General features: G+C 47.7%; 1 protein-coding gene across 1 annotated transcript; it reads right to left on the reverse strand.

Moving 5' to 3' along the window:
• ITPRIP (inositol 1,4,5-trisphosphate receptor interacting protein) lies at positions 1–13,915 on the reverse strand. The gene is made up of 2 exons (XM_082286619.1): positions 13,808–13,915; positions 1–1,955 (listed from the first exon to the last, which is right to left on the reverse strand). The coding sequence occupies exon 2, from the start codon at positions 1,940–1,942 to the stop codon at positions 293–295; it is 1,650 nt and encodes a 549-aa protein (XP_082142745.1). The 5' UTR covers positions 1,943–1,955; positions 13,808–13,915; the 3' UTR covers positions 1–292.
• Positions 13,916–21,473: the final 7,558 nt, after the last annotated feature.

The raw sequence follows: 21,473 nt of genomic DNA on the forward strand, positions 1-21,473 counted from the left end.
TGAATAAATTACTTATATTTCTTGCTCACCACTGCTGTAACATGACTGAGGCAAAATAGAAAAATATATTCTTAGCTGCATAAAACCAAGCACAGCAGTGGAACAGAAACCTACTTCAACACTGTATCTTCCAGTTTCCCCCTATTCTTCCCTCATTGCCTCTTCCTTTCTGCAGGAACCATGGTCCAGGACAGGTTCAGCTCCAGACAAGAAGCTGTATTGGCAAAGTTAGTTGTCTCCAGGAGGCTTCAGGAAGTTGCCCTCTGGACTTGTGCTTAGAGTTTGGCTATTGTTAAAGGGGTTCCTTACGGATCCCATTGGTGTGTGCAAGGGGAACGTGCACTGTGTATTCATTGATCAGTGCAGACATGTTCCTGAGCATCTCGTGGAATGTGTCCACCATCTTCCTGTAGATGTCCCTGCGTAGCACAAAGGGACGGAAAAGGTTGAGAGGCTCAGCCCTCTGAAATATGATGGGGAAACCCAGCTCTGCTGGTACCTTCCCATTGCCAATAAAGAAGTGATAGAGCTTCTTTTCATGCAAACATTTCTCTAGGAATTTCAGCATGTCCTGTAGGCGGGCCTCCAGCTTTTCTGGGGCCCAGTCCTGACTGGGACGTGCCTGCAGGAGATGCAGCAGCACTGTCTTCAGGTGGTAGTTGGTGAGCCCACTGGGACCTGTGAGGCTGCATTGCTTCCCATGGAGGAAAGAGAGGATCTGAAGGCAGCTGACGTGGCAGGCATTGGCAGGCAGTGTTTTGGAGACCAGCTGGATGAACCTTCTCTCATACACTGAGAAGGTGAGAAACCAGTGGGTGCTGGAGGGGATGTCTGCTGCCTGGCTGCTTCGAGGGAAGTGGGAGATGAAGTAAACGTCAGAGTTCTCATACTGCACCACAGGGGTGAGGTTGAAGGCAATCGATTTCCCCGATTTAAATTTTATCTTCAGGGCTCCTGGTGAGTCCAGGAGGCTGAAGGAAAGGTCAAATTCATACTTGTGGGAGATTCTGTTCCAGGCCTTGGTGACAGCAATCTGGAACCACTTCATGACTTGGTCAGCATCCAGATATTGAGTATTTTTGAAGCACAGGAGGTCTTCCATCTCACTGCTGGGCCTGGTACTACTGACCTGGCTATGGAGGAGGCACAGCATATCTTCCCCTAGTTTAGTCTTGTCACAGATGCAACCTGTTGCATCCTCATCTGCCCTGCACACCTTGATAGTGCCATAACCTTGTTCATCTGGGGGAAAAGAGTCACCAGAGCACCAGGTTTGGCAGCGAAAGCAGTAAGGCTCTGGGGGCGCAAAAGGCACAATCAGATCACAGACGAAGGGTTTGCGCACTCTCCAGTTCTCATACATGCTCCCCACACCCACGCAATCTTCCACTTCCATGTCGGCATCCCGGTTACAAACACTCCTCAAGGCCTCCAGCAGGTCATCTGCAAAGCCCTCCACCATCTCCCGCATCCTGGCCATGTCTCCGGTGGTACCCAGGATACGCTTCTCATAGAAGCTGGCCAGAACAGCCTTGTCAGGGAAGGCCACTCCTTTAAATGCTTTCCCCAGGACTGCCATGTCATCTTCTTCTCCTCCTGTGTCCTGCCAGTTCCCCTCTTGGAAATCCTGCCTCCAGAGCTCAATCAGCAGGAAAATGACCATGGAAAGGGCAGTCCACATATCCCATCGGACTTTTTCCTCTTTGCTTTCCTCCACTACCACTGCAGCCTTTTCCAGAGCCTTCTGTGTGGCTTCCTGGTCCGCGATTTCCTGCTCCAAGCGCAACTGCTCCAGCCGAAGGCTCTCCTCCCGCTCCTTCATCTTCTGGATGATTTCTTCCGTGTTCTCGGGGACGGTGCCATTCTCCTTAGGGAAGAAGAGCGGGTGGTTGACAATAGCTGTAATCACCAGTAGGCACACCCGGAAGAGTCCCACGGGCATGGCAATTCCTTCCCTGGAAGAGAGAGAAAGGTGGAATGACCCATGATTCGAAATATCTTCCCTCAAGTGAAAAAATGAAAGGAACTCCCCACTGCAAGAAAAACTTTGACATCCTTTCTAGCCCTAAAAATAATGCTTGAATCTAGAAACTCCTACGTGCATGGCCCTTTCTGCAAGTTAATAACCAACTTCCCAAAGAGGCTTTATCAGCTGACAGTGAGATGAAAGAGGCTCTTATCAAATGAACTGCGAAAAACAGAACTGTGAAGGCACTTCCTGCTGTCAACCCCTTGTGATGCTGTTAGGCAGTATGGGAGGGCATGTCCTTCCTTTGCCTCTCCTTTAATATTCCCTGGACAGAAAGGAAAGAAAGAAGCAAGCAGAACCTCCCCAGGTGTATAAAAGCAGGGCTGGAGATGAGCACTGCTTTTTCTCACCATAAAGCTAGTATTTCAGATATGGCAATGGCATAGGCAGGTCTGTCCTGGCCACCTTCCATGTTAAGCATGTCTGGGAACCCACACAGCCTGCTTGGATCAGGGCAGCCTTCACACATGAGGCACACATGAGTGGGAACAAGCCTGCACAGCTTTGTGCTTCTAAGCAGGAACTACAGGCAAAGCTCTTCCTGCCTTTCAGCACCACCAGCATCAGGCTGTGGCAAACCCTCCTGGCCCCCCAGGATGCCTCATGATCACAGTCCCCAGAAGAAGGGCAGGGACTCTGCTAAAATGGAAAGGGTTTCCTTTAGCTCAGTAGTTCTAAAAGCATCAGGTTGCTTATTTTTGGTGCTTATGACACTACTGACCTGTGGAAGACATTAGTAAAAACCATGGCTAAGCCATCTCCCTGAAGCAGCCCCTTAACAGCTGTGCTTGCAGCCAGCTCACTCCTGTTAGCAGTGACCTCAGCAAGGCTGTGAGCCACACCCCAGCCATGTGCCAGCAACAGTCCCATGCCCTTGGCATGACTGAGACCACTATGGTGTTTTGGAGTTACTTTGTGTGGTTACTGGCTCGCTGCTCCAACCCCACATTTAATAAATCTCTCTGTGCCATGGGGCTCACAATGAAAGGATTTAATTCCCAACTTTCTGGGACATGGTGCCATTGCCAGGGTCTCTGCCTGGTGGTGACAAGGCCTCCCAGAGGGCTGGGCCAGATGGTGCTCAGGCTAAAGCCTGGCCTGTTTCCTCCCAGCTGGCATTTCTGTTTCTGGAGGGCTGGCATCACTATCAAGAGCCCAAGTACCTGCCCAGGGCAGTACAATCTGAAGTTGCCACCCACTGCTGTGATGTTGGAAGCTCACCAGTTCCTCTTTCTAGCAGTATCACCTCTCAGTCCCAGCACAGGGAGATCAGAAGGACAAGATAGACAAGCAGGGATATTTCTTCTTCCAGTTGGGAAATTTTAGCACAGCTGCTTTAATGCCTCAAAAGTGCTTGAGAGAGAAGGGTTTCTGTTACAGAAATAAAGTCTATCAATAAAATACTTCATCCATCAGACCAGAAATAGCAATCTCATTCCTAAGTAATTCTGCTGTGGGATTGAAGCTGTTTCATAGAGAGCCAAGAGATGGTGAGGCACTCTGTGTGCTCCATGAGGTCAGGGCTGTAATTCTGACCCCCTGGAATAGCTCCTTCCTGGCTTGAACCCAGCATGTTTTGGTGCCACAGCAATCCTGCTGTCCCAGCATCTGGGCAAGAAGGAAAATATCTCTGGCAATCTCATTTATGCCTCCACAGGGCACACAATAAAGATAAATGCATCCCAGTGGACCTTGTTATCATAACTGCACAACAAACTGCTGGTTTTGACTGCAGGAACCTGGATTTCCTCAATGTGAGCATTTACTGTCCATGGGAACTGTATCCTTCAGCACACAATTATCTTTGCTTATGAGAGGGCTGGGACTGGAATAACCAGGGAAGGGAACAGGATTGAGATGCATTGTCCAAGCAGCAAGAAAATTCACACGGTGCTCAGGATAATGCTCCATGCCCCTCCCTGTGTAACATTTACCAACTACCCTTTTTTTAGATGCCATGCACATGCACAGTTAAATGTTCTTATGCAGACATTGCTCTGGAAATAGTTTGTGGCCCTATCTTGTCCTTTTTTACATTTACATTAACTCTTTAATTCATCAGGCAACAAATTAAAGCTGAATTAATGTCCAAATCCGGGTGTTCCAGTTATTCAGTGAGCTCCATGCCTGGGCACACTTTAAAAATAAACTGGGGTCACCCTGCATTGCAAAGGGCTTTATCAGTTTGCTGGGGCAGGGCAGGAAGCGCTCGCGAGTTCCCTTCCTTAGTGCTATGCTCTTGCAGACCACATGTGCCTTCCAAGCTTAAAAATAACATGGCCAGGGGCCAGGTGCCTCCTTCTTGCAGTCTTGACCAGGATGACATCACTGCTCTGCTCTGCTAGACCACTGTCCCTGCATATGAAATGTTTTACTGTTACCACATTACTTCTAAGATGCGTAAGGCTGAAAGAAGTCAGCTTCTTTAGGATCTTCTTTCTCATGCCCAGCTGCCCATGGGCACACTGCTGCCACAGTTACCTGTCCCAAAGCTCTGCTAGCAGCAGGAGTTAGGCCAGACATCCCCGAGTCCATCACTGGCTGGCTCAGTTGAATTCACTCCAGGTCACACTAACATTCTAGGATACCCCAGCTCATTTTGCAGGATTGGGTTAGGGAACTTGCATGCAACCTCTGCCCTCAGCAAACCCTACGGGCAACCTCTGGAAACTGGAAGTGACAAGATGGTCACATCATGTGGATTTGTGAGAGGAGTATCTGTTTTCAGCCCAGAGCGAGTTCTGCTGGTCAAAACTGCCCTTTTGCTACTGTAGCTACTGACTCCAGAAAATGAAGCCAAACATTAACCTCAGTTAAGGTTTAAGGTTAATGGTGCTCAGTGACTGAAGTCAGTGGAGCCTGGCCTCGGCAGCAGCAAGAGTGGTACGGGCAGAGCGTTCCCACATCTCTCAGACACAGCTTTCCTGGCTAATAAGAAAGACTCAACAATACAGGTGAAACCAGTAGCACTGCCTGCTATGGCGTTCCAGCATTCCCCATAACAAAGGCTGCTCTTCCCCCTTGCTTTTAACTTCAGCCCAAGCTATTTAAGCCGGATAAAAATATTTATGCCTGCTCAGGCTGAGGCAGCTTTTGTGTGGGGAAGAGGGAGAGAGTCCAAACCTTTCCAAGCTGGAGACTAAGAAAGAGAAATGGCAATTTTTCAATCTATGTATCAAATTTAGCAACATTTCAAATATGGGGGAAAAAAATAAAAGGTATTTGTAAGTTTTTAAACAGCAAGTTCTCCAAGCCATCTGCAACCTTTTCTGAATTTCTCACCCTGACAGTTTTTTCCTTTAAAGTATAAACAACATCTGGACTCAGTAACAGGCTTACATCCTACCTACCTTCTGCAGAACCTCTTGTGGCAGTCCTGGGGCTCCAAAGACCCCCCCAAAGGGTGCCACAGTCTGCACCACAGGCAGGCCACTCCTGCCAGCAGCCAAAGCAGCCCTTGCCCTGCTCCCTGGGCCAGGCGAGAATGCAGAGACCCCCCCTTTCTTCTGTGGGCACGAAGCAGGGAAAGGTGGAGGAAGACCAAAGAAAGCCACTTGGGAAAGGGAGAAGGGCCAGGGTATGTGAAATCTCACTATCTTGATGTAAAGCTGTCTCTGCTCACTGCCCAGCATGTGATGCTACTTGTTCAAACCTGCCTCTGGCACTAGAATTAGTTTCCTTCTGGGCTTTTCTGTGCCACTCACTCCTGCAGTGACTAGGGCCTTCACCGAGTTTAAGGTTAATGACCACTCTGCACAACCCTGGGAAGTGAGGGGGCAGACACCATCCCACCCTCCAGCTGGGAGTGAGCGCTCAGAGATAAAAACAGCTGATCACACTGCTGCTTGATTACAAACATCAGCTGCATCCTGCAGCACTTGGTATGTTCAAAGGGTTCACCAAGGGCACCTTCAGCCCTCCACCTTCAGCTCCCAGGCAGGTTAGCCTTCATCCTTTCAAATCTGAAGCTGCCTCCTCAGCTGGAGGATCCTGACCAGCACCAGAGCAGGTCCTGGATGATGCAGGAAGCCCCAAGAGAGGAAGGGGAAAGGTGATGCTGCTGTCATACAGTTCAGGTTGGTGCCATGAAGCCACAAGCAGAGGGAGGCCAGCTCTCACCCTAGCCCTTTGCTGCCAATTTAGTAATGTTTGGCTCACTGAGAGCACAGTTCCAGGTAGCACAGCATAAGGAAAGGGAAACAGCACAGGAAGAAGCCTTCACAGAGCCAGGCAGCAGCAGTTCTGCCTTCAGCTTCTTCTCCTCTTCACAGCATCACAGAGGTCATACAGGGTTTGTGTGGACCAGCCTGAGGCAGATGCTGCCCTGTGGCAATGTGTGCTCTCCCCCTTCCCAAGCCACCCTGTCACAGGGCATTTCCCGGCAGGAGCAGCAAAGTCCTTCATGGAGATGATGATGCTCAAAGTCATAACAACATCCTGTCCCTTCCAGCTAAATGTGCTTAATTTCTGACATCCCCAAGCCTTCCTCACACCCTTTTCCATAGCAGCTTCAGACCCTTTTGCCTCCTGCTCAACCTGGCAAAGGAAAGAAAGAGATGGCAGCTTGCAATCTGCCTCTGCAGGCTGCTCGTGTGCTCTGAGCCCAGATAACCCTCTACCTTCTCTGAAGACATAGGAAAATATTTCTCTTTCATTAACAGTGCCTTCCTTTACTCCAGAGTTCCTCATATTGCTTTATTTTTTCAGCCATTTTATTCCTCTAGATTTTGAATCACGGTAAGCAAAACATGCTCTGGCTGGTGTTCAGCAATAAACCAGGTAGGAGAGAGCTGAAGCTTTGATTCTTAAATTGGAAAAACCCAAGTCAAGCCACTGAGTGCAGTTCAGTATTACACTGGAACACGCCAAGACATCACTTACAACACACTCGATTGTTTCCTGCAATCTGTCTGACACAAAAGGCAATGAATAGGTGGCTGCTACATTGTGTTTTGCTTTGGTAGGCTGCAAGAAAAGAGGCATTTAAAGTAGATGATAGAAAATACAGCTGGTTGGGAGGCCTTTTTCGTTGAAAGCTGCCAAATTTTTAAAACCAGAACTTTCATGGGAACAAATATGATTTCTGACTCTCTCATTGGGAAGATCCTTGAGGTTTGGAAAGGACTCTGCTACTTGTTTTGATTGAGATTAACACCTCAAACCATCCACTAATCTGCAACTAGGACGTTCTTACTGAAGAGATGCGAACCTCAGTGTGAAGGGTTTCAGGCTCAGCTCAGCTGCCACTTCCTCACCGTTGAGCTTCTGGGAGCTCTGTGATTCCTTCTCTTGCTGCACAACAGTAAACAAATTACCTTTCAACCTTTGAGTGTATAGTCTGAAAAAAGCTTCTGCTGCATTTACAGAGATCTAGGCAAGAATAAAAGTTTGCTGAAAGCCTTTAGTAATGCACCATATCCTTCTCCAACTTGCAAGTATCACTGCCACCTCTGCAGGTATTCAGATATGATCCAGCTGCCACTAAAAGAAATCAGGTTTTCTCTTAGTGGTGACTACAAGCTCTGATTTGTAAGAAACTCACACAATGACAGGAAAATGGGCAATGCAGAGATGCAGGTCAGTATAACTGTTCCTGCCAAAAACCTGGACAGAGGCACTTCCTTAGACAACCCCATACCCACACAGCACAACGCAGCCAGGACAAGCTCTTGCTCTCCCATCTCCTGAGCACACAGTCAGCTGCAGCACACACAGCCCAGACAGGAAAACTAAGGGATAAAAATCCAATACAGAGCCTGAGCAGCACTAGCTTGTGCTTTCTTCCATTTGAACTTTCAGCTCCTATGAATTAAGCTGTGTGCAGGACGTCAGTGGGATGAGATGTCGACTGGGACAGAGCAGTGCTAGCCACAGCAGCTCTAACTCATGTTCTGACCTGTTTTTTGAGCATTAAATTAGTGCTACAGACAAAGTACCGAATTCCAGCTGCCAGCACAATCTCAGCTGGTTCAGCCCTGGCAGATGGGATTGGGCTCTGTCTCTGGCTCTCTACCAAAGCCACAAGTGGGGAAGAACCAAATGCACCAATACATGAGGTGCAGGGGCCTGGATGTTGAGACTGGTAACACAGCCACGTTTAAAACCAGGACAAGCCAGCTGCCCTGCCCAGGACTACGGCAGTTGGGTATGGCACAGCAACCTCCTTCCAAACCATGCCTGGAAGCCACACCCCAGATTAGCTGCTTGGCCACAGCACAGCAGTTGGACAAGGCCAGTTGCCTGATAGCTATTGTTCTGCTGTTTGATTGAGAACGTTAGCCTTTCGTAATATCCGTGGACATCCTGTCCCAGGCCTGCTGCAGTGCCAACAGGGTCAGTCGCGCGGCCCGAGTCGGACATCCTGCCCAACAGGTCTGCTGTGGACTTTCGGAAACAATATTTTTCTCCTGGAGGTCACCAGAGCAGGTATTTCCAAGGAAATGCTGATGCTCATCCTGTGTACAGGACTAGATAGCCCTCCCTTCCCACGGGCAGGCAGATTTGGGGGGGATAAGCATGTGAAGGGCACTGACAGTGCTCTGGCGAGAGGAACGACACAGAATTCAAGTCCAGGATAAAATGGCCCCCCTTTATTAATGAATTAAATCTGTCTTTTGTAACTTGGTTCGCAATAGAGGAATGATATGATTGGTCCATTGATCAACCACCTACCAGTGTGATTGGCTGAACAGTGTAACACCCATTTCCAAAATATTTTTTCCAGTGTACCAAAGCGATCTCCACAACCTGCACCTGTGAGATAGTTTACAAAATCTCAAACTGTTTCCCAGCTAGGCTGCGTGAGAATGGAGACTTTCAAAGGCGGCTGTAGAAAGCTAGAAAATTTCTCTGCTAGCCTTTTAGTATCCACAGAGTAGACCAAACTTTTGTGGGTTTTGTTGGTTTTGGCTTTTTTTTTCTGTTTTTGTTTGTTTGGTTGGTTGGTTGGGGTTTTTTTTTGTTTAGGAGGAGAAAAGACACACACAAAGAAAAAACCCTTAACTTACCACCCATACTGGCACCCTCTTCCTCTAACCCAACATGATGGGACCCTGGGCAATAGTTGATCATTCCCTTGCACACTCTTTCATCAGCACAGATGGACAAACACCCCTGCTGCTCCACTAAAAGCCTGATAGTGTCAACCACAATGTATGGAGCACTGTCACTGCACACAGGCTCTCTGGCCTCCACCTGGTGCTCACACTGGGCCCCACTCTGGTTGTCACCCCTTCAGCCACACAACAGCTCCTTGCATGTGAGGAAGCCATGGCTCATGGATCTGGCCTGGCAGTCACCTCAGGGAGAGGTGGTGAGTACAGAAAGGGTTCAATTGCCAAGATGTTTGTTTAAATCTGCCTCCCTTTTCCCCACTTAATTCTCAGCAAGGCGGAAAAACCCCACACCACTGCTGTTAAATCAGGCAGTGGTTAATCTGGCTCTCCTCATCCTGTGGTAAGCATATGCATCCTTGTACATACAACTTAACTGTACACCCATTGGAAGGAATGCTTAGTTATTAAAAGAATTGGTGGAAACTTTCTAATAAAGTTGATTTCCCAGCAGGGACACAGCACTCCAGCACATCTAAAAAAGAGCACATGTGGATATTGATAAGGCTCAGACATGACTTGCAGTGTGATTACATTTTACATGTGAAACTATGAAGTCCCATTTCAGTCATGAACCATGAGCATTAATGTATTACAGACAGCAGAACGCACAATAGCTGCCAGACACTTCCACACCAAACAAAAACACAGCAAAAAGAAATTGTCATTGCAGGTTGGGAATTTGGCTGATCTGAGATCTACTCCATCACAGTCTCGACTCAGCAACAAAGCCACACTCACAGAGACCTGCAGGGCCAAGTATGTGCTTAAACAGGACTCAAAAACGCTGGATGGGGTTGAAGGTTTGTGTGATATTGGACCATTGTTCTGCTAACTAGTCACTGCTGTTTGTATTCAAACAATAGGGGAAAAAACTGTATTTAAGAGCTGGCTATTGTTGCCAAAACATCACCACAGAAATCAAAAGCAATGCTTTATTCCATTGCCTGAAATCCCAGCTTTTTTTTTTTAACACAATATGGTTCTTTAAATAAAGTAAAAAACAAAACATAACCCATCAGCCTGTGAAAGCCCCTGCAGGGATGGGTAGAGGGTGTAGAAGGAAGAGAGAACAAGAAGAGCACTTTTACTGCATTGCCCCATTTCCTTGCCTCTGACCAGGATGACTCCCTGATCTAAGCAGAGACACTGTGCATTGCACACAGACTCTGAGGAAGAATCAAACCCTGTTACTTCATTACCTAGTGACTCTAGAAAAGATCAGGAGAAACAACACAAATGCTTTGGGAAGCAGAAATCCCAGTCTTGGCTCACTTGCCATAAACCTAAAAACTGCCAAGACAGACGCATGCACACAAATATGTTGGCTGCAGAGTACTTCTGGCTAATCCCGCTCTTCAAAATGAGTTTGAATAAATAAAGAGCAGCAGAAGTCATACAAGAAAGTCATACAAGAAAACAAACTGCCTCACTTCCATACAACATTTCCATGAAGCTTATCCTTTCAGCACCCATGGCCACCAACCCAGAGCCATTTTCACCCAAGGGAATGAATCAGCCTATTGCCACATGCACCTATATTTAATAATTTTCATGTGCTCTCTGCTCAGTCCCCTCTTCTTACCAAGAAAACAAAACATCTCTAAGCTCTTTGTTTCCCTGAAGAATTTGCAAACTGAACGCTGGGAAGAAAAACTCTAAAAGATTCAAGGGGAAAGGAGTGATGTAACTTGCAGTGCTGCAGCAGAAGTATCAAACACACATACTAAGATTGTGAAGCCACGTGGTTTTCATTTGGGATGCTGGGGTGAGCACATACGGTTGCTTTCTTTATACCATAAGCACAACAAAGGAAGGCTTTGTTTGAAAGCCAAGGGACAGCCTCTCGGCTCACTTAAAGGCTAAGTTAGAACGTAATGGGAACTGTGACTCATAGCTGTGGGGCCCCTGCTCACAGGCACAAAAACCCCTCTGCTGCAGCAGGCAAGGAGCTTGGCAAGGAACAAAGCCTCCACCTCCACATGGGAGACCCAAAGCATCCAAGACTAGTAGCAAATACAAGGCTGAGCTGAGAGCACGTGTTGTGGGTGACTTAGCACACAAATACCTCCCTTTCAGTCGACATTTCCTCCTGTAACTCCCTCAGAGTGTGAGATCATAACCCTGCACCTATTCCAAGAGCACGATGCAGCTATGAATCAACAGGAAGGTGGGATAAACATCATCCAAGCACCTTCAGACCATCTTTTGACTTTGGCTGCAGAAGAGCATTGCCATGGTTCTTAGACTGAGCATAGCCATCTCACTAGGTGGGACCACACTAGAGCTCTGTCCTTAAGTCACCTACTGTGCCAGATAATTTGTGCCATTTTGTGTTACAGGAGGGGAGGGTCAACTGGTGGATTCCAGCTACTCAAAATAAAGACATCCCTTCCATCCTTGCCCCCACAAGACTGGAAGATAAGGGTAATTTTTAATTACCATGAATGAGTTGTAATCTGCAGTGCAGAGTTGTCTGTGCTGCTGAAACTTCAAGTATTTTCCCTCACATTTCTAACAGTCCCAAGGTATTTGGTTGCTAAATCCCCAGAGGCCTTTAGAAATCAAACTCTCCTCTGAAACCAGTGGCAGTAAGGTACCTGAACATCCAGGAGGAAATAGATCAGGATTGAAGCATTCTGGATGCAGATATGGAAGATCAAGCTCTTCTGGGAAGCACTATAATGTGAATATCAAGTGTGACATTTTAAGTTTGAGAACATCTCCTCAGCTCCACCTCTGGTATGTGTTAACACTCTACAAGAGCTTAAAAAATAGGAGAAAATGGAGGTCTGAAAAAGCAATACAGTTTCTTCCCTCTGCCTACACGCACGGCTTACACTGTGCCTGGATGATTTCTGGCAAGTCTCTGTTTACTTTTTTCTGAAAAGCTTCCAGCAAATCTCTGCATTTCAAGGCAGTCTAGACTACTTCTTAGCTGCCCCTACCTGCAGGAAAATCTCCTTATCACTGCATGTGCTTTCTCCAAACAAGCTGTATGGATCCCTGCTGGGATCCTGGCACAGGCAGGTGGTATCTTGTCTTAGGGAGCTGCTTCACCTCCTTGCAGACAGTGTGGGAACCATTTGGTCCCACTCCTCATCAGGTGCTCACCACTCATCACCAAACCCTCTGCAATTTGGAAGACCTGAAAGCAAGGCATTCTGAAGCCGATTCACATTGTTTTTATTTGGCTTTGACCACAAACTCTTCCTTTTCAACTGATGGCACCCACCATCCCTGGAGGCAACCCAGGAAAAGATGAGTTGGTGACACAGGTGGCTCAGCTGACACCTTATAACTCATGTCCCTTTTCCTGCTCAGGGCACAAGAACCTTCTCTATGTGCTCTTCCCCTGGTTTCAAAAGTGAGGGAACAGTAAGTTTTCCTTTGCCAGGCAACCAGCATAACCCTACGAGTTGGAGACTGTGCCTAACAGGGCTTAAATTCTGCAACAGTTGGCTGCAATGGTCCTCATGCTTGCCAACGCCATGCTTGGTTTTCCTGAGCCACATACATGGCAGTGGGATGCACCAGACGTTTTCCCTATAAATGCTGAAAAAGCATCTCTGCCTTGAGGCAAATACTGCTGATACAAATAATGTGCTAGATCAGCCAGAAAAACCTGACTCTGGAGGAGGGATAATAATGAAAGATGGCGAATGGAAAGGAAAAAGAGAAAGAGCTTCATTTACACACAGGAGAATGGCAGTGGGCCAGCTCTCACAGCTTTGATCGGGGCTGGCTGGAGGAGCATGCCAGGGAACTCTGTGAGCTGAGCTTTGCTAGAGCAGAGCAGCTGTTTGAACTCTGTCATGGGAAAAAGGGGACAGACACCACCCAACACAGATCCAGAATAAATAAGTAAAAAAAAAAAAAAAATCACGTGGAAAGCATGAACTAACAGGTACTCAGAGCTGTAGAAGGACATTGTGGCAGCCAGGACTGCTGCTCTGGCAGCTCCCTCTGTCATCAGCTCTGGTTCTTGCCTTCCCACCACTGTTACCCATAGAGCCTCCTGTCACACGCAGAGCAGCACTGCCAGACATCTTGGTTTCACCCAGCAGTTCTCCTTTCAGCGTGTTTTTAGGGGTTTTCATACAAACATGAAAACTCTACACATCGCTGGCTTGTGAAAACAGTTTCCCTTTGTCTGCCGCTGCTGTCACCCTTGATCATCTGGAAGTTGTCCAGGCACTCCCAGGCATTTCTTTCCCTCTAACACTTAGAAGAGGGGAATTCCAGTACTTTCCCAGTCTGGGTAAGGTACTTCTGGCAAGTTCTCCTGCACAGCAGAAAATGCATCAGTAGCTGATGTCAGCAAAGCTTTGGACCCTTTCTTCTGCCATCACTCTCTGACTAGATCCCAACTGTACCAAGCAGTCCAATAAAAACAAGTTTATACTGAAAGTCCAGAAGAGAGAGGCTTTTAACACTGATCTTCCACACTGAAGCCATTTCCAGATTAAACCTTCACAACATTGCTACTTTCGCTTTGCAAGAAGCTGTCTCCCTCACTGCTGGGAACATTTCTAAAACATGAGCCACACCAATTTCCTTTCAGCATTTCTGCTGCAAGGCTCAAGATCTCCTAGTGAGAGCCCATCAAGAAACTTTTTAAAATCCCATCAAATCTGGAAGGAAGAATGACCCCTGGAGCACTTACCTGCTACACAGCTTTGCAGGTGCTCATTAAACTTCACATTACTACCATCACTGTGATGCAGAGAAGACTAAATTCAGTCACCCGCCACTGAAGCACAGCCAGGAAGTCTGCAAAACACAAAGAGAATGAATGAGGAAGTGAAGGCAGAAGATGGGTACATAATGCAGTTATCTAAATCAGGGATTGATTAAAAGAGAGATTAACTCATATGCCCTTACCTAATAAAATTATCATAAAAGCTCAAGAGACCAGAAATAATCAGTTTGAAGTGATCAGGGAAGAGTTAAAATGCTGCTTCTCCCATGGGAAAGTGTGCAGATCACACCGTGGGTCTCTCAGCCTTGCAGACCTGTCAGCAAGCAAGGACCTCCTCCTCTGACTCCATCCTCACCCACCAGCACTCTCCTTTTAAAATGGATTAGGGTCAAATGAGCAGCTGCATAAATGCAAGGGCTGGGACAGTTTTGTCTGGGATTAGTTTGTCTAGAAAAGCATCTAGCTACTGTAAGCAGCTTGTAAGGTAGAAATACTTGCTCGGGGAGTTGGGTTTAGAGAGCTAATGGGAGAAACAGAAAACACAGAAGAGGCAGGAAGCAAGCGTAAGAGCACAGGAAGATGTGAAACACAGAACCACAAAAGATAAACTACAATATTTTAGGATAGAGAAGTGAAGAAATTTTATATGCAACAGGAAACAAAGTCCCCCAACCAGAAGCAGGAGAGGACTCAACAAGCTGGTTGCAGGCAGACAACAGAGACATTACCCAGCTGTGCACAAATGGGCTGGGGAGGAGGAATGCACCACCCTCATTTCCAGCTACCACCACTTCAAACCTTCCCACTGTCTTCATCCAAAGCCTGATGAAATGATCAGTGTGGGCTGAGCTGGGCTTTAGAGTAGGACTCAGGCTCCAGGGCTCAGCATTAGGTTGACACATCCTTGCTCTCTTGAACTCCTTCAATTCACCTCCCTCCTCACACGTACCTGCTTTGACCAGAATGTGTGTACAGTTTCACTTCTCTGTGGAATTTCCACTGTGAGGCCAGATGGAGCAAATGGGCTCTGCTCAGCCCTCCCATCTTGCAGGGCTGCTGGTGCCTCTGCTCAACCTTTGCCACAACACCACCACCAGCAGCACATTGTGCTGAACACAGGAGAAAGACACCCCAAACCTCAACGGTCTGGATCTGCACTGTAATATCCCAGTGAATATTTGTAAGCCCTGAGGGCCTGCAATGTCTGGTCTCATGGTGGCTCAGGGCCAGTGAGGTAGAGCAGGTGCATCTGCTTGGAGGAAAGGAGCTATTAAATGCTGTGCAGGAACTGTTGCTATGGGACTTACAATTCACTTGTTAAGATAATTTTCAAATCTCAGAAGAGAGAGCTTAAGTTAGGGTCTCCCTCAACTATGTGCATAGATGTTGGAGAGACCTTGACTGAACCTTATGGGTACTGGAAGGCCACAATGATGTCTCTTCTAGAACCTCCAGGCTGAACAACTCTCTCAGCCTCTTTTCATAGGAGAGGTACGCCAGCCCTCTGATCATCTTTGTGTCCTCCTTTGCACCTGCTCCAAGAGTTCCATGTCCTTCCTGTGCTGGGAACCCCAGAGATAGATGCAACACTGCAGACGGAGTCTCAGCAGAGTGGAGTAGAGGGGCAGAATTCCCTCCCTTGACCTGCTGGCCATGCTGCTGTGGAAGCAGCCCAGGACACGGCTGGCTTTCTGGGCTGTGGGCACACATTGCTGGGTCAGTCCAGCTTTTCATTCAGAGAGACCCCAAGTCATTCTCCACAGGGCTGCCCTCAATGAGTTCTCCCAGTCTGTCCTCTTATCTGGAGTTGCCTCAAATCAGGCGCAGCATCTTGCACTTGGCCTTGTTGAACTTCATGAGATTCTTGTGGGCCCACCTCTCAAGCTTGTCCAGGTCGCCCTGGATGCCATCCATTCCCTCTGTTGTACCAACAGCACCGCTCAGCTGGGTGTCATCTGCAAAGCTGCTGAGGGTGCACTTGATCTCACTATGCCACTGATAAAGGTATTAAAGAGCACCAGTCCCCAAGGGACACCACTGGCTCTCGCCTGGACAGAGAGCCAATGACCACAACTCTCTGGATGTGTCCATCCAGTCAAATCCTTATCCACTGAACAGTCACCCCTTCCAATTCATTTCTCTCGAATTTGGAGATGAGGGTATCGTGTGGAATCATGTCAAAGGTCTTACAAAAGTCTAGGTAAATTAAATCAGTCTGTCTTCCCTTGCCAAACATTGCAGTCACTCCACCATAGAAGGCCACCAGCTCGGTCAGGAATGATTTGCCCTCAGTGAAACCATGCTGGCTACCTCGAATCACCTCTTTGTCTTGCATAAGCCTTCTTAATAACTGCTTCCATGAGGAAGTCTGAGCAACTGAGTTTGTTTTGAGTCAGCCCTACACAAGAGCCTCCTCTCCTTGACAGAAATAAAAGCTGTCCCTGCTCCAGCGAAGCTCAGCAGCTTATCTGGCCTTCAGGTCATGGCAGTAAAACCTGTTTTGCTGCTGGTCAAGGTTGGCTCAGCCAACTTTGCATGGCCCACGTGTGTGTGTAAGTATAAACAACCTAAAAAAAGAGCCCTGCTGCAGCTACACCCCAGGCCAGCTCTCCATCCCTCAAGCTGCCTGAAGGTTGGCTACCTGCCTCCCTGCCTGCTCCAAGGAGTGAGTGGGCAGAAGGTTTTGCTTACACAGCTGAGCCCACATCCCTGCAAAACCTGGAATTCATGGTTGGGCACATGACGATGCTACCCAGTGCACACCCTGGCCACGCTCTCTCCCTCTAGCCTGGAAACCAGAGTCTCTACCTCTCTCCGCCACCCAACAATTACAAGTGCCGATGGAAAATATGCTGCCTGGCAGCAAACCTGCTTTTTCCCCAGTATAAATGGATTGTAATAACACTTGGGAGAGAAAAAGCTGGCCCACCCAACAGTCCATTTTAAAGGGGATCTAAAGGAACAAGCCAGAAGTTTTTTTCAGCTTCCTTTTCCATTGCACCACTGCTATGGATTGCAATTGCAATTCCGCAGAGCAGAGCGAGCAGGACAGGACAGCACAGGATAGCAGGGACACTCATGCAGGCTCTTCATGAAGTTCATATACCTGTGTTAATTCATTTGCAGGCAAGCTCCAAGATACTGAAACCACAGTCAGCAAGTAGAGAGTTGAAAAAGCCAGACTAAAATTGTCCTTTGGAAAACCATACAGTTTTTCTTGAAAAACAAACTCAGAAATTAGTGAGATCAGCTTGTGAAACACCAGTGTTAGTTTTCTGTGGATCAGATTCCTTTCCAGTGTTAGTCATTGCCATGCAAGAAGAATCATAAACATTGGCATCCCTCTGAGACATCATGCAGAGACACACAAGAGCCCTTACTGCCATGGATAGCACCAACAAAAAAACAAAAGGGGAGCAGGACATGCAGCTTTTGGTTACCCTAGTCATCACATGGCCCAAAACAATTACTCAAGAAAACCAAATTCCTCAGTCCCTGACCAGGGTAAGGAAGTTGAGGCAGGGAAGGTAGTGTAAAAAAAAAAAAAAAGAAAAAGAAAAAGAAAAAATGTGTTCTTAGTATATAGTAATGCTCCAAGCAACAAAAAGAGAAAGAGAGCTAGGTCGGGAGGGGCACCACCTGAGCTCTTGATAAACAAGTTCAATGCCTTCGGTGTGCACAGGTCGCTTCTTCCTTGCAGATGCCCCTGGTGCGAACATGGATCACTGAGTCCCGTACACCCAAGTCATGCAAGCAAAAAATAGTGTCATCTAGAGCTGGGAGTCAAGAAACCCTCAGGGCTGGTCCCAGTACTCACATTGGTTCTCTGAATTTGGGAAATCAATTCACCTCTCTCCACATCTGTGGCAAGCACACTAAATATGTGCAGTTCCCACATGAGAGCAGCATGAAGCATATATTGTGCTGAAAATGAGGCTGAAGAGAAGGCTTGAAGTTTCTATTCCTAATTTCTATGCTCTACTTTTCTTTGAAGACTGAGAGAACCGCGTTCACTTATACTAAGGAAAATCTGATTTTAAAAGCAGATGCCTATGAAGATAGCCAGAATCACTTCAGTCAGAGTTGCAGAAGAGCATTACCATCATCACCAAACCAAACTAAAAAACCTCACACAACACAATAGCGGCTCTCCTGTCCATGAGCTGCTTTCATGGCAGCTCAGATCCTTGCCTGGCAGCTCATGGCAAACACTTGCGCCTGAAGGAGATGCACTGGGTATGGGTGAGGCCTACAGCACTCATTAAAAACATATTAATCGTAATGTTTGCTTAGAGACACTGCTCATCTTGCCTGACCATGTAAGAGATGCCAATAGCAACATGTCCTATTTTCCTGAAGGATTTCAGCACGGCAATTCCCAAAAGAACTGTTTCAGTGGGAGACTGCCAAGCTGAAGATGCCAAGGCCACTAAGGCTCATGTTCTGCACGTCAGTTTTACAGACCACTGACTTCCAGTATCACAGTCCTGGCTCACTCTGGTTTGAGCTACAAATACCTGCTGGCCACCATAAAAAGCATGCCCACACACATGAAGAGCAGCTCTACTGAAAATATCCCTTCTTCAGCTCCACTGAAAACTTCCCTCCTCCTCTCTGTACTCATTAGTGAGATGTTGTGTATCTCAGAAGAAAGACAAGAAGTTTTAAGCCCAAGCCGTGTAACACTGAACGTGCAGCAAAGCTCAGTGATGCATTTTCCACGGACTGTACACGTCGGAGGTCAGCGCTGGCCCCAGGACAGCAGGGGCTGTGTCACCAGCAAAGGGCGATGGCCGAGAGGTCTCTGATCACACGGCTCGCTCCCGCCGAGTCCCTGCGGCCGCTCTCCCGCCGCTCCCGGCGCCCCGCGCGTTCGCCTCCCGCCGGGGCTGCACAGAGAGGGATGCCCAAAGCTCTGCAGGAACTTTGATGGGCGCAGTGCCCCGCCTCAGGGGCCCGACCCTGCCGGTGGCCCGGTACCCACCGAGACCGAGAAGGCGCACAACACAAAAGTTACCCTGTGAGGAGAACCCGGGGACAGCCACACCACCGCGACCCGCGGCGGGCAGCCCGCACCACCGCTCCGTCCCGAAGGCGGGCACGGCCCTTCCCGCCCCCCCGGACAGACTCACCGGGCCGGGCCGGGTTGGCGGCCCCGCTCCCGGGCGCTCCGCGCACACCGGCGCTGTCGGGCGGCGGCGGCTCCGCGCGGCGAGGGGCAGGAGCCCGCCCCGCCCGGGCTGCCGCTGCTCTTTGGTTTGCTGCTTCTCTCCTCCTTCAAACCACCCCCGCCAGCCCTAGGAGCCGAGCCGTGCCCCGGCGGGCGGCAGCGGGCTGTCTGATCTCCCCCTCGGCTCCCCCATTAGCTTCCCAGATGGTGTTGGACCGAGGGCACGGCGGACGGAGAGGAAATGCGCTCATCTTGCTTCTCGGATGTATTCTGACCTCCTGGTGGTCGTGCCTGAAAGTCCGGAAAGCAGTTGAAACACGTAACCTCGCGTACTGGTCTTATCAAAGCAAACGAGTAGATCTCGGAGGTGCTGACCCATTTTCGTAATCAAAGCTGGCACAAGTAAAAAAGTTGTGGAGCTGCTAACATCCTTCCGAGGCCCAGAAGTGGTACCAGTTTCTTTAGAATCGTAGCATATCCTGAGTTGGAACGGACCCACACGGTCAGGTTCCTGGCCGTGCACAGGACAACCCCACCATGTACCTGACAGTGTTGTCCAAATGCTTGGTCCTTGTAGGGATGTGGGAACTGAGGCACAGCAAGTGTTAGCTAATGATCAAGGCCACAATAAAAGATTTTTGAAAGTTTTCCAACACTACCCTCATTCTCGAGTTAAAGGCCATCTTGTATTTCTCACAGAAATAAGTTTTCTCAACAACTGTCACTTTCACAGGAAGATTAAGGGCACGAACATCGTAACATCTATGTGATTTAGGGAACTATATTGTACCCCTCCTCTTTCCACAGCATTGCAACAACGGGTTTATATTACTACTGCTCTGGCACGTTGCATGTTCTCCACCACCACTGCTTTGATTTTTTTTTTTAAGCTCAGATGGTGAACATGTGCGGTGGTGGGAGACAATCTGCGTTTTATGTTGCACTAAGACTTTGTGCTATCAGGGGGACACCAGGCAAATGTGGTGGCACAGATTTGTTCTGAGGCTGGCTAGCTTATGAGTGATAACTGGGAGTGTTAAATCATCCTATTCTTTGTATTTCCTGAAGTGCTTGTCGAATTAAATAACAGTTTAAGTGTTATTCAAAGGGTTTGTGTTTGTAAATTTGTGTATACAGGTATTATTTCCTCAGTGTCCGAATCAAATTTATTCAGTTTTATTAGTAACCTGGGTGTTATTAGTACATTCCTTCCTCATATGCCCTAATCTATGGAAATACCTCTAGCAAGAGCAGTACTGGAATCTCCCTGCTTCTCTGCTGCAGGACCCAGCCTGTCTGGTGCATTGTTTATTTCCCCTGGGAACTTCACAGCAGCTGGAGGAGAGAAAGCAGCTCCTTTGCCAGGATCACAGCTATTCATCACCTAAGCCAGAGGAAAATGTCTATTAAATATCACCCACATAAAGCCCAATAAGGTGGTAATTACTGATTCTGAATGTGTATCTATATGGATATACACAGTGGACAATACAAATCACTATAGTTTACAGTGGCTATGATTTGTATGTATCTGCAAAATTTCTCTGGGATACAGGGAAAGACCTGAACATTTTTCACAGGAAGGCTCACATCTCAACAGATTATATTACATATCCACCATCCTAGATTCAGGATCTACTTTCTGTGCCACCTAGGATAGTATAAAATTATGATAACAATACAATACATGTAAATGGAAAACTCAAACCAAGACACATTCATTTGATTTGTGTTAGGGGGTTTTTGATGCAACTCAGCAGTCTGAAAGAGGGAAAGCTAGAAGCACATATCCTGATAACTCTAGGACATGATTCATTGTTTGAGTATTGCTGCACTGCAGAAGGCTTGAGATCATTATCTTGCTAAAGGTAGTAATTTATTTGATAATGAGCCAAGCTCCGCTAACCTTACTCACATGCTGTGCAGGACCTGAAGCTGCAAGCAGTGGAGTAACAGTACCATAGTTCTTCACACACTGGGACTTACCCTGTGGCACTGTGACATGGCTACTACTGCAGCAGAAATTAGATATGATAATATTATTTCTAAAATGGACTCTTAAGATGCCATCAGCAGGGGCAGGACAAAAGCAAGATTTCGGCTGAGAGTCAAATTTTAGATACCTTTCTCAGCTGCCTTCAGACATGTTAGAAGATTGAGAACTTATTCTTTCCACTAGTATTTCTAATTCATTACAAAACTATCGATAGTTCTGCAAACTCTTAGAAACGGTAAATAAAAAAATCGAAGAATACAGGAGACAACTGCCAGCCTGGAGTGCACAGAGGGATTACACTAACACTTCCACACAGAGAAAGCAGGAGTGATAATCTTAGACTTGTCAGGCCTTGCTGGGGCCCAGCCTTGTGTAAGCCTGAAGAAGACTGCAGCAGGACAGTGCTTTAACAGGCACACCAGAAGCAGATCAAGGGGAGAAGGGAGTGGGGTACTCGTACCCAT

This window comes from Coloeus monedula (assembly GCF_965178545.1).
Source record: "Coloeus monedula genome assembly, chromosome: 8".
NCBI classification, from domain to species: domain Eukaryota; kingdom Metazoa; phylum Chordata; class Aves; order Passeriformes; family Corvidae; genus Coloeus; species Coloeus monedula.